The sequence below is a fragment of the Leptodactylus fuscus genome, chromosome 2 (genome assembly GCF_031893055.1).
Source record: "Leptodactylus fuscus isolate aLepFus1 chromosome 2, aLepFus1.hap2, whole genome shotgun sequence".
In the NCBI taxonomy this organism is placed as follows: Eukaryota; Metazoa; Chordata; class Amphibia; order Anura; family Leptodactylidae; genus Leptodactylus; species Leptodactylus fuscus.
In genome coordinates this window covers 251,707,784-251,720,867 of record NC_134266.1, presented here as the reverse complement: position 1 = coordinate 251,720,867, position 13,084 = coordinate 251,707,784, and the positions used below count along the sequence as shown (strand labels likewise).

The window sequence follows — 13,084 nt, the reverse complement described above, 5'->3', positions numbered from 1 at the left end:
ATTTGTCATAAATGTTTGATGGGTGTAGTTTCCGCCTCTGGGACACACAACTATCTCCTACCAAAAATAAGCATCTCCCTCTCCCTGGCCCTTACCTTGCCACAACCTTGCTTACGGTGAAATGCAAACTGTCCTCAATGGTCAGGCTTTACGTAAACTGCGCTGTTTCTGTAACTACCATAGAAGTGAATGAGAGTTACGGAAACAGCGTAGCTCTCTGTTCTGTTTCCATAAATCCTGACCATCGAGTCTGCATGTCATGGAAGTTGTGGGGAAAAAAAGAGCTGGGAGATGGAATCTGGGGGGGGTTCTGTTTAGTGATAGGTGCGGATCTTACGTGGGAGAAGCCCTTTAAGGGTGGACAAAGTGTACAGAATTACAGCCCTTTAACACCTACATTTGAGCCTTCAGGTTTTTCAGCTAAGTATCTTCATTTTATGAATTTTACTTTAATTACAAAAGTTTGTGGAGCTCTGCGGCTACCGTTCTGCAACCTACTTTCCTCTCTTAGACGCCTTCCAAAAGCCGTAATAGCGGCTGCTCATTAAAAAGCCTTTCCAGCTGCCAGTGCAGCAGTGCCAAGGATCTGTATGTGTAACTATAGCACACACTCGCCCCGTGCAGCAGCACAGACAAGTAACCAGCAAACCATCTTTATGTGTATTCTAGAGTAGCCAGGCAATATCCGTCTCATAAAACATGGTGGGCAGACATAAAAACCAGACCCATATGCACATGCAGATCACATAAACAGTATATATATAAACCAAAGTACTCATTGCTCATACATTCCTGCTGCTTTATGTTATGTTCTTACTTCATCCTTCAGAAAAGTGATACAGAGTGTAATAATACAACATTTCGAGCAGTTTTTGCTGAGGTTTCGCTGAAGTTGCGGAGAAGATAACCATTGCTGATCGCTGATTGTGTAACTTAATGAGACAATCTATAAATGTCTAAGGAATCCGCCTTGGAGCAAAATAATCAATAAGACGATACAAGGAAAATTGGGATTCTGTTGTGCCATATGTCCTTAATACGGCATACACATGGCTGAGCCATATGTACAGAGCATTCCAGGCAGTATACAGATGCTGCATAGTAGCTGTGGGCTCATATACAGGTTGTGACTAGGTGCCGTATGTGTAGTCAACAATATGTCTGTACATGTAGAGTATCTGATGTAGCCTGGCAAATTTTGTATGTGACATTTGTGTTGGGGGCATATGGAGGAGGTACAGTACATGCACTAGAATGTGGGCTCCATTATGTCTTTCAACCCTGTAAAGGGGACCTTTCACCACCTCTACCAGCTCCAGTTCTTTCCATCTTTCAATAATTGCCATTATACTCTATTTCTAGAAATATAATTTTTTTTCTCTAGCTCCCACCATTCCTGAGCAATTATTTCTGTTAGATTCAGCACCCAATATGCTACTGTTAGGTGGGCAGTCCTCGGTTAAAGCAAGGGACCACCCACCTGGCAATAGAGAACCTAATTAGCATATTGAATCCTCAAGCTAACAGCACTTATTGCTCGGGAACAGTAGGGGCTAGAGAAAAAAATTCCAACTATATTGGAATCGGAGAATCGCCACGCCTGTGCAGAGAGCTGGAGTTGTAGGAAATGGTGAAAGATCTCTTAAAGGGGAGACCATTCAAAAAATATGTAATTGTAGATATTATATTATTTATCTCCTTATAATAATAATTTATTTTCCTTGCAGACTGGAATGGGACACTTACGTGTTACGAGTGAAGGTCTACGTCTCGAGGGGGAATCAGAGTTCCTTTATCCATTGTATGCCAAAGAAATTCGTTCAAGGCTGGTAAGGACCTATTGAAAATACTATTATATATACTGATCCCCTGTGCCCCATTCCTAGTTAGGGTGACAAAATCCTTGAGTTCAGAATCTTCTACCAGCGTTTTGGCTCTCTGTGATGTCAATGTCTCAGCTCTACTCCTATAGCTTGTACTTAGAGTAGAGCAGAGACAGTCATTTGTCTGAGAGAGAGTCAAGGCGTCAGCAGGGGAGGCAAAGGAATGATACTCTCACCAAACTGTGCCCTGCAAAGCTAAGATTGGGGTTGATGGTGGAGTGGTAATGAGACTGGTAACTGGACCAGGGAATGCAGGTAGAAAATATAGTGGACTCCAAAATCTGCGTAACAATATATACAAGTCACAAAATTGTATACTGTTATATAACATAGATGGTCAAATACACATGGTCACAGGACCTGGGGACGGGTCCTGTCCCACCGGGCATACTAGATACACTCCATCATGGGTATGTGTTCTCCTGTCTGCTAATTGTGGCATTTAGTCTTTCTTCACATCGTACTATGACTTGTGGTTTCTAGGTGGGCTTCATTACTCTTTACCTATACTAGAGGAACCCTCCTTATTGTCATCATTATTTATTTACCACTACTATTGCTATATACTTGTGTCCACAGGCACTTATGACCATGTGTATTTGACCATCTATGTTATATAACAGTATACAATTTTGTGACTTGTATATATTGTCATACAGATTTTGGAGTCCACTATATTTTCTACTTATATACTCACCTTGATATCATTTTATGTGTACATTACCGTTACTTTTTTATGATATACTTTATTGTACAGGTGACTATATCCAATTCACGTTAACAATCACCCTGCTATGTTTGGATGCTCTGTGGGTCTGGGACCCCATTTCTTTGTCTGTTGGTAACAGTCCTTCTACTATGACTGGGGTTGAGCCGATCTTGACTTTTCAGGATCGATTTTGAAATCCGATCATTTTTCATTCGAACCCGATCTCGATCCTAATTCCGATCCCAATGCAAGTCAATGGGATTTTTTTACTAATCGGAGATCGGATTTTAAAAAGGATCCTATTCACTATACAGCATGGAATCTAACAATTGAACGCTTTAATTGTTAGAATCCATGCTGTGTAGTGATTAAAAAATCCCTCGGCTACCTAAGTCCCCCCTGTTGTCTACTTACCGATCCATGCTGTTCTCACTCCTCTTCTTTCTACTACCCCCACCTCCCAGGCTAGTGTTACTGATGCTGGGAGTAGGCGGCGCTTGTTGTGGCTTAGGAGAGTGTGGGCGGGTACAGTACCCACCCACACTCTCCTAAGCCACAAGCCCTGCCTTCTTCCTGGGTGTGTAACAGTAACCTGGGAGCTAGGGTGTGTGTGAAAAGAGGCAAGAAGAGAACAGACGGGGAGCGGCAGTGGTAAGTGGACTTGTCTATCGACTCTTTATTGTATACTCAGCTCTGCTGCATCTGAGATGTATATCTCAGATGTAGCAGAGCTGATGAGTATAGGAATGAATGGATGCCACCGGCACACAGCCTGTGCCGGCGTCCGGCCGCTTAACCCCCTGCGCGCCGGCTGCGTCCATTCATTCTTACGGCATAGCAGGGAGGAAACAGAAGAGTAGATACCATCACACAGCCTGTGCCGGCGGCATCCATTCATTACTAACATTGTTCGCTTTTCCCACAATGCTTGGCCAGTAGCAAAGCATTGTGGGAAATAACCTCCGACCCTGATCCTGCCTAAAACGATCGGGATCGGAATTCCGATCGCGATCGTGAAATTTACTCGATCGCCGATCGGAATCCGATCTTTTCCGATCCCGATCGCTCAACCCTAACTATGACCTTTTAATATTTTCTAATTAAAGATATAAACTTTATCCCCAATTATTTTGAGTATTCCTCACTTTTGTTCTGTTTTGTCTATCTAGTTTGGCATAGGAATACATAAGATGTTGGACTCATACAGAGGGAATTGACTATATATTTTGTGCTTATCCCCTCTTCCCTTGATGTCATGCTTATGGTATGTATAGCTTGTACATAGAGTAGAGCAGAGTTGGTCATGTGACTAAGAGTCAAGGCATCAGCAAGGGGAGGGGGAGGAATGAGACTGTCGCCCAATTGTGCACTGCCAAGCTAAGATTGAGGCTGTTGGGGACTGGCAAGTGGGCCAGGGAATGTACTGGTACCCTTTTTCCCATGTCGTACCCCTTTAACTATGTCTGTAGTGGTATATAGACCCATATTTACATGATGGTTATTTTACAGCCAGATTCTTACTAAACAAGCCACGGTGAATTGGATTTAATACATTCATTATTTGCTTATACTGGAAATAATTCTCTCGTTTCTGAGAAGTTTGCATTTTTCTGTGCAGATTACATAACTATTTAATCTTCCGTAATTGGGGACTAACAGATCTCCACAGTCATTTCTAGCAATGGATTAAATGTCTCTGTTAGAGACTGTTGCTGTTAATAGAGTTTTACTTTTTAACTAAATCCAATTTGATTTATTTTCTGTATGTTCCTTTGTGGCATTTAATCTATTGTAATAAATGTCTTGTTGAGAACATTCCCTTTAGTTCGCTGTGGTGTCCTCAATTATGTTCACAATTAATACCGAACAACAATGGCAATGAAATATTACATTAACATTGATTTGGTGTAGTAATTGGGTTGATCGTCTGTTTTATGTGCTGATCTTGGACGCAAATGTAGCAAGAATAATAGCGACTGCAAGGAACGGCAAACAAACAAAAACAAGGTTATCGAGGGTCACGAAAGAAAAACTTGAGCATAGTTGTCATATATTTTTAGCTACGTTAGCACATAGAGCAGTATATAGAACAGAGTGTACAGTACTGCTAAACACACTCTTCTATGTCCCTGGAGAGGACAAAGTCAGAATGTCAGGTATTATTTAATGGAAAACTGAGAAATATAGAAAAAAATATTGTCTACGTATCTGAAGTGATCAGCCATGATACCCCTTCCCATCATCTTATTTCTTGTGACGGTCTGTAAGACAACTGGCTGCAGCAGGAGCCTCCTTGTTGTGCCCTTTCTGCAGTAGGACCCTCCATCACCGCCAACAAATCCAGTTTTTTACATGAGTTAATAGCTGCTGCTCTTTTGATTCCGACCCAGTTGAATCTTCTTCTCTAGCCCTCACCGTTCCTGAGCAATCAATGCTGTTATCTTTGGTACCTGATATATTATTTAGTCTCTGTACTCAGAGGAAGGCGGTGTCAGGCAGGCGCAGACAAGGGGTGTGATTCTGAGATCTGACACTGGCTGCCTCTGATTGGAGCTCTGAATCATGCCCCCCTGCCTGGCACCGCCCACCTGACAGTACAGAGCTGAAATAGCACATCAGACACCAAAGCTAACGGTGCTTGTTGCTCAGGAATGGTGGGGGCTAGAGAGAAACTTCCAACTGTGCTGGAATCATTGGAGTTGTGGCTATTAATAGATACTGTATATACTCGAGTATAAGCCGAGTTTTTCAGCTCAGTTTTTGGGCTGAAAAAGTCTGCCTCGGCTTATATTTGGGTCATTACGGTAATACCGTAGTTACAAATCCGGCATACAGACATGGGGGTTGGTGCCGGGCCGCAGCGTCGCCACGCTCCTGGCAGAAGTACCGGGACCTTCTAGCAGAAGTACCGTAAGTACTTCTGTAGTTTGCGATGAACAGCATCGCCATGGCGATGCTGCGGGCCCGGCACCTGCCCCGGGGTCTGGATGCCGGGTCTTTGCTGCGTAGTCTGTAGCTATAATGGCGACCACTCTGCTCCAGAGCGGTCGCCATTAGAATCGGCACCTCCACTGTAACTCTTACAGTGGTAATGGCGGAGTTACAGTGGAGATGCCGCCATGCCCCTGGAGAGACCGCTCTCTCAAATGCGGCCCTGAAGCGCTGGGATGATCCCCGGCTGCCAGCAGGAGCACGTACCTCGGCCACCGGAGCTGAAGGAGAGATCCCCGGCAGGAGCACGTACCTGAAGACCTCGGCATGCAAAAGAAAAGCCGGCCGTCGGCAGAAGCGCTGAGGGGAAATCCAGGCAGCCGAGTCTGCCGGGGATTCCCCTCAGCGCTTTTGCCGGTGGCCAGCCACAGTTCCCCTTCAGGTCCGGCGGCAGAGGTCTTCATTCAGGTCCACGCTCCTGCCTGCGTCCGGGGATTCCCCTCAGCTCCTCTGTAAAAGCTCCGCAGCTGCAGTGCTTTTCTTTTGCAGGCTGCTCTTTGCAGCCTGCAAAAGAAATGACGATTTTTGCAATGTATTGCAATGCATTAGCATTGTAATGCATTGCATTAGTGATCAGACCCTCTGGGGTTCAAGACCCCTAGGGGGTCTAATAAATGCAAAAAAAAAAAAAAAATTAAGTAAAAAAATAAATAATAAAGTATAAAAAATTCAAATCACCTCCTCCCCCTTCCCTAGAACACATATAAAACTAATACTGTGAAACATATACACATTAGTTAGCCCTGTGTCCGAAAACGCCCACTCTACCAATCTATAAAAATATTTTTCGTGTACAGTAAACGCTGTAGCTGGAAAACAAAGTTGTCTAACTGCCGTTCCCTGAGACATTTTTTTTCCCCCCACTTGGAATTCAGCCTGGCTGAATATAGGGGATCTTCAGTGCTCCTATTCCATCGTGAAGGGGTTAATAAGAGCACTGCAGATCCCCTATATTCAGCCAGGCTGAATTCCAAGTGGGGGAAAAACCCAGTCCTCAAGCTCAGGGAAGGGGCAGACAGACAACCAAAACACCCCCTCCCCTTCCCCAGCACCTACTGCACCCAAAAACTCCGACCATTTTAATTTTTGAAATTTTCCAGTAGCTGCTGCATTTCCCCCCTAGGCTTATACTCGAGTCAATAAGTTTTCCCAGTTTTTTGTGGTAAAATTAGGGGGGTCGGCTTATATTCGGATCGGCTTATACTCGAGTATATACGGTACTAATAACTGGAGTTGGCGCAGGTGGTGAAAGGTCTCCTTTAAGTCCTACCCCCTCAAGTCAGCCTCTAACCCAAGCAGTTCACAGGTTTTCTGCTCACAAATAATCAAAAAAAAAGTTTTTGTGGGTAATATAGAAATATCTTACCCACAGGCAACAGGTTCACAATTGATAACAATTGTATAAAATTAAAATAATATATATCAAAATATACAATCGCATACAACAGAGAAAGTATACTAGGCGAGGTCCTACAGAGAAGATCCATCCAGTAGGGTTATGCCAAAATATGTCCACAATATAGTATTTATAATTTAAAGGGAAAGTGTCACCAGGAAATTATTTATTATTTAAATCTAAATCGTGTTTTTATACTAACCAGTTCAATTTAGTTCATTTTCCCTGCGTCAGGACCGCACACATTTTCAGGGTTTTTTGTGCCTGCAGTTTTGAGGGCTATACCATTTTTTTCATTTAAGTTATTCTTTACTTTCGGTGACCCATAGGGTTTTATTATTATCTTAGGGTAAAAGGTCTGGAGTTGATTCCAAGTTTGGCATTTGTATTTAGAAGCTGTTGCTGTGAACCCCCCGGGCATAGTTGGCTATATATGGAACTGCTTATGCTTCTTTTTTACATAATCAAGATATACTACACCAATCAGGATTGAACTCTTTGTCCTGTGTTGCTTTAAAGGGATTCTACCATTATAAACATTTTTTTTTTGTAGATAAGACGTCGGAATAGCCTTTAGAAAGGCTATTTGTCTCTTACCTTTAGATGTGATCTCCGCCATGGTGTTCCTTAGAAATACCGATTTTTACCGGTATGCAAATTAGTTCTCTCGCCTGTCAGTAGAGCTGACTGCGCATAGTTCCGACGCCGCAATTGCGCGCATGCGCAGTCGGCTCTACTAGTGTCTCACTGCCAGAGGCAACTGCGCAGGCGTCGGAGGTGACGTCAAAGAAAGATGAAGAAAGAAGGCGAGGATCCAGCAGAAGATAGAGGCGTCGCTGGAGCCTGTTTTTGAGCAGCAGTGGGGATGCCCCCATTGCATTTTCAGCGCTGGGGCCCGCCCCCATTGCTGCAAGAGACCTAATTTACATACTGGTAAATAACGGTATTTCTAAGGAACGGCGCGGCGGAGATCACATCTAAAGGTAAGAGACGAATAGCCTTTCTAAAGGCTATTCCGACGTCTTATCTACAAAAAAAAAAAGTTTTTAATGGTAGAATCCCTTTAATAAAGCGCGTCAGTGTTCTTCCTTCTCGGCTAAGAGAGGAACTAATACCAACATTGTGTGACTGGTGTCATTTCCTTACTGCTGGCGCTCGGCCTTAGTAATTAGAATGACGATAGTTACCCACGATTACTGGTTAATTGGTCAACAAAGGGTACCATGACCTTATCATAACCATCCAAGAATGGATCATTTTTTTGTTTTGATTTTAGTATTAGAGAAATGTGACCTTTGACCTGTTAACTCAACACTCCAAGAGAAAAGGAAAAGTGTCTCCTCCAGGCAGCATAATAGCCCCTTCGTTGGCGTCAGCTTCAAAAACAAGGCCTACCCACCTATATACAGACAGATCTATGTGGACAAGAGATGTATCTTTTATATTAGGTTTAATTCATGTCTCTTTTTCCGCAGGACAATTCTCTGCATTTGCATTCTTCTCAAAATGTGACTGTAAATGCCAGAAACTCTGAGGGGGAGATCACAGGCAGACTGACAGTGGGTAAGTCAACACTGGGGGGTAAGAACACATAATCCTAAAATCAGGATAAAACCGAAGTCATTTCATGATGCTGCTTCAGAATACAGTATTGTTGCTGCAGCTTTCCAAGCAAAAAAATAAAAAAATGGCTATTAATGTATCTGTACAAGCCTGAGATAAGTAATGGCCTCGGGATGACAATTATGAGTAGTAAAATAATGAGGCAGAAAATTCAGAATATGACAAATAAACAACTTGTTCCTTGACCAGATTTTTCAGGGTAATGTTCAATCTATTTAGATAGAAGCCGAAGATTGATGGAACAGAAGAAAACTTGCATACTCTTCAATGGACTATGTATTAGTCACAAAGCTACCGCGGATCATTATACCATGAAAGTATACTCAATTGTGCTACTATAAATGAGAAATATTAGACAGTGGAAGTACAGGAAACATTAGGAGAGGGGGCATAAAACACAAAAAGACTACAGATGTGAAAGATAAAACAAAAACTTTGGAGCATCTTGTGTTCTCCTTGGTATAATGTTCAATCTCATACAATAAGTCTATTGTTATCTCTAAATACCCTATTAGACAAAGTGGAGAGTGGATGGGTCATCTTCCACTAGAGGACCCAGCCTGTCTGAGAATTACATAGATTGATCACTGATTTTAATGGGAACTGTGTAATACTTCATATTACCTGTGGTGGTGCTGTATAGGAATTGAACACTTATGAAGGATCGTTGGATGAACCCGACTAATATTACTTCTATTCAACTAACATCTAATACATTTTCATCCTGGCTTTATACAATGGTGGAAAATATATTTTACGTTATGAATGTTTATATATAGTGTTGCAGTTACATTCAGGAGGACCATTTGGTCACATGGTCTGCTACAGGTCCTTAAGATAGGAGAAGCAGTACACATAGTTTAGCTGAAACCTCCACAGAGCAGTTAAGACGTGTGCCCATGTGTATGGAACATCTAAACATATATCTAGGTGTGCATCGGTTTAGACCTGTTGTCTGTGACATCCAGTGGACCACAAGAGTTGCACAAGGAACAGGTACCGAAAAGATCTATGTGTATAAGAAGGGTGCAGGTACAACAAGGGTATGGGTATCCTCTATTTTTGTAGAAAACAGATCATCCAAATATACAGTAACTGCAGAGACCAGGGTGCATTAGAAAAGACCAAAGAGTCTGCAAGTGCACAGACCAGAATGTATAGGGGCTGAATTGGCAGCAAGAATAGACTTTAATAAGTGTTAAGGGTTAAAACGCTTGGCCGGTGCTGGAGACACATCGCTTTGTGCAACATCCCCCAGAAAGAGCAGTGTGTCCTGGATAAAGAGTCTGAGGCAGGCTGGAGAGGGTGTCTTCCTCCTAAATGTGAGGACTACGAAGTAAAAGAGGGAGTCTCCCTACCCAATGTCTTTGGTGAGGCTGGTAGCTTTCCCAAAATCATCAATGTCTGACTGAACCTGTGTGAGGTCTAGGGTAGCAGTTGGCCATGGAGAAGCCAAAGAGTGAGTTAGGAGTCAAGAATCTTGTGGCCACATGTGAGGGTGATGGAAGGAGTCTCCTACGAGGGACACTGAGGAAAGACATAACTGCAGCCAAGTTTGAACTGAGCATATTGATATTTGTAGTGGATTGTACTCAGAAGATCGCCAAGTCACAAAATAGCAGAAACAAAAGTCTAAACATGGACTACAAACAAGGGAATGTGACAACTAAGTAGATGCGCTTGAGAGACTGAACCATTAAGCATGGGATCCTATGTAAATGTGTTTCTTATAACCATAATGCTGTACTATAGCCTTGAACAATACGTCTTGTTTGCCACCATTCCCCACCATCCCATAGCCTGCTCTTTCTTCACAGGACAGCCTGTCCACTCTCATTGTGGGTTGCCCTTCATTAGGTTTCTGTTTTCTTAATAATATACAATAAATATTTCATAAGGAAAAGAAAATTGGAGAAAAAATGTCAGATCACCTCTATCATTCCTAATGGAGAATGGCCTTAACCATGGATATTCCACCAAGAAGTCACTTACTATTCAGGGTGGAGTACATGAACACCTCTTCCTCTCTATCGCCAACCAAAACCTATGACCAAAGTATGGTCCTCCTTCCAAAGCCAGCCAATCCCATATCCACAGCATCAATATTCATGATACTCGGCATAAACACATCATATCATCAGAGAACAAAATATAAGAAAGGGAGAACGCGTCTGTTCTATTAGGCAAGAGCAGACCATTCAGAATCCAGACTCACTTATTGCAGGGCATTACAACCCACTCCCTCCCCCGAATCCAGGATGGCATGGCTTCTTTGTCTCACCAAATGAACTCCTGGTTGGCCCAGATATTGATGGTTTCAAAAAGGCCCCTCCAACCCGTCAGCCTCGATTGTATTTATTAGCGGTATATATACATATAAAAGTACAGCTAAAAAGCTCTGTGTTTGCAGAGGTAGATTCCTTCCTTCCACAGGAGTAAAGGATGAGAGAAATTTACCTCTAGAAACGAGTTGAGCGTTTTAGCTATAATTTTATATGTATATATACTATTAATTAATAAAATTGATTACCTTTGGCTGAAGGGTTGACATGGCCTATTTGAAACATTCAATATCTGGTCCAACCAGGATTTACTTCCATGAAACAAAGAAATTATGCAATCTTTGAATCGGGGGAAGAAGTTGTGACCACCCCCACATTCATCCTAGCAATAGGTGAATCCAGATTCCAAATTGTGTGCTCTTGCCTAACACAACAGATCAGGAATGTTCTCCCTTTTTTTAGTACACTATAAGTCTTACTGTAGGTCTTACTGTATAAGTCTTACTGTAGGTCTTACTGTATAAGTCTTACTGTAGGTCTTACTCTATAAGTCTTACTGTAGGTCTTACTCTATAAATAACTCTATAAGAACTCTACTGTATAACTCTATAACTATCATCTATAACTCATTTTTGTGTGAGTAATTCATTTGGTATAGAAGTCAGAGGTGGAGAAAAAGATAGATTGGTGTATGACTGCAAGATCAGGCTACACAGGATTTGTTTGATATGTTACCATGGAACAAACCTATACAAAGAAGATGTAGATACAAAACTTTAAGAACTTTTTAATGACTACTATGTGCTAAGTTGATTTACTTCTCTGATGCATTGGGGCAATAGGTGTGCATAGCCTTTACGTATTGAACAGTCGTTCAGTTGGCTGGCCGAGTTTGTTGTGTCTGCTTGCGGGTGTATTGTTCGCCTCCGCTCTTTAATCAGGGACTGTCTTAGCTGCCGCACTTCAGTAACCATCACTTCCTTCAGCCCTGGTAATTACTAGAGTACTGTAGTAACTTATTACATCTTAGGAGAATATGCCTCCGAGTCCCACATACTCCTCGCTCCCTCCTATTCTTAATACGCTTGATTGCAGATCATATTTTATAGCAAAATTCATTAGATGGTAATTGACAATTCCACAAAGCAATTAACTTTTGCCTCTGTGTGCCTTGGCATTGTGTTGATCTGTCTTTTACCTTAGATATTTATTTTTCCTTTAGGAAGGATCGTGAATAATGAACTGACTCATTTTTTAACAGCAACGCCGAAAAGTTATCCTATATTTTTTACCCAAACTTTGTGCCTCATTAATACTGTCAAGAACGTAAGACCCGGATGCATATACTGTATATACAGGGAAGATCAATAACCTCGAAGTATATGTGACCGTTAGAAATGTATAATGAACAGACATGGTGCCGAATACAAAGGAAATCTCATTTATTCCCGAGGAATGGCGGCGGCTCAATAAGTTTTAATGACCTGTTTAGTCAAATCTCCTTCTTTGCCCGGGGTGTCCTGTATAGCAAGATGCCATACTTTATACTGTATCATTGAAATCAAGAGTTTCCTTAGAAACATTGGGATTTTGCCATCCAAATTGCAGTTTTATTTTTAATACAAAGGTTTGTAGTGAACCATGGAGAGAATGATTCAGGTCTTCGGAAAACGGAAAACAATCCCTTGTTGGTTCAGTTGTCTTCACACGTCTAACCAAGGCAGCAGTAAGGTGCTCAAGCAATTTTTTGCATGGTTAGATGTAAAGTTGGACACACATTTTATCATCTTTTCTTTCCAATATCTCCCCATACACATGTATGTTTGGTTTTTCCATGTGTATGTAGTCTATGTTAGGGGAGGAGAATAAAATGCCCTTGACTTCTTAGGGCAAATTGTTCCCATTAAATCAGTAGATTGGAATCCAACATGTCCAATCCCTCTATGCCCAGAGATGTTGTAGTCGTCCGGTCCAATAGAATGGGATGGTTTGGCCGATGTCCAACTCTAAGGCTCCATAAACACAGCTGTAGTTTTTGTGGTTGTGTATCCAGATCAAAGGGAAGACCCGTAAAATATGAAACAGATCCTATACATGTCCATATTTGCTGCTTGGACCATTTATTTCAATGCTTGAATACCGCAATGACACGCAGATACCAATCTACAGTATATGTCATTTGTGCCATTTTTACTGGCCT

The 13,084-nt window shown here is 42.0% G+C and overlaps 1 protein-coding gene across 3 annotated transcripts in view; it reads left to right on the top strand.

The window, feature by feature from the left end:
* The window catches only part of SGCG (sarcoglycan gamma), a 162,811-nt gene that overhangs the window by 105,114 nt on the left and 44,613 nt on the right, over positions 1-13,084 (top strand). For all 3 annotated transcript variants that reach the window (XM_075266074.1, XM_075266075.1, XM_075266076.1), the window contains exons 3-4: positions 1,728-1,829; positions 8,455-8,542. In XM_075266074.1, the coding sequence (XP_075122175.1) occupies positions 1,728-1,829; positions 8,455-8,542 (190 nt within the window). The remainder of the gene's footprint in view (positions 1-1,727; positions 1,830-8,454; positions 8,543-13,084) is intronic.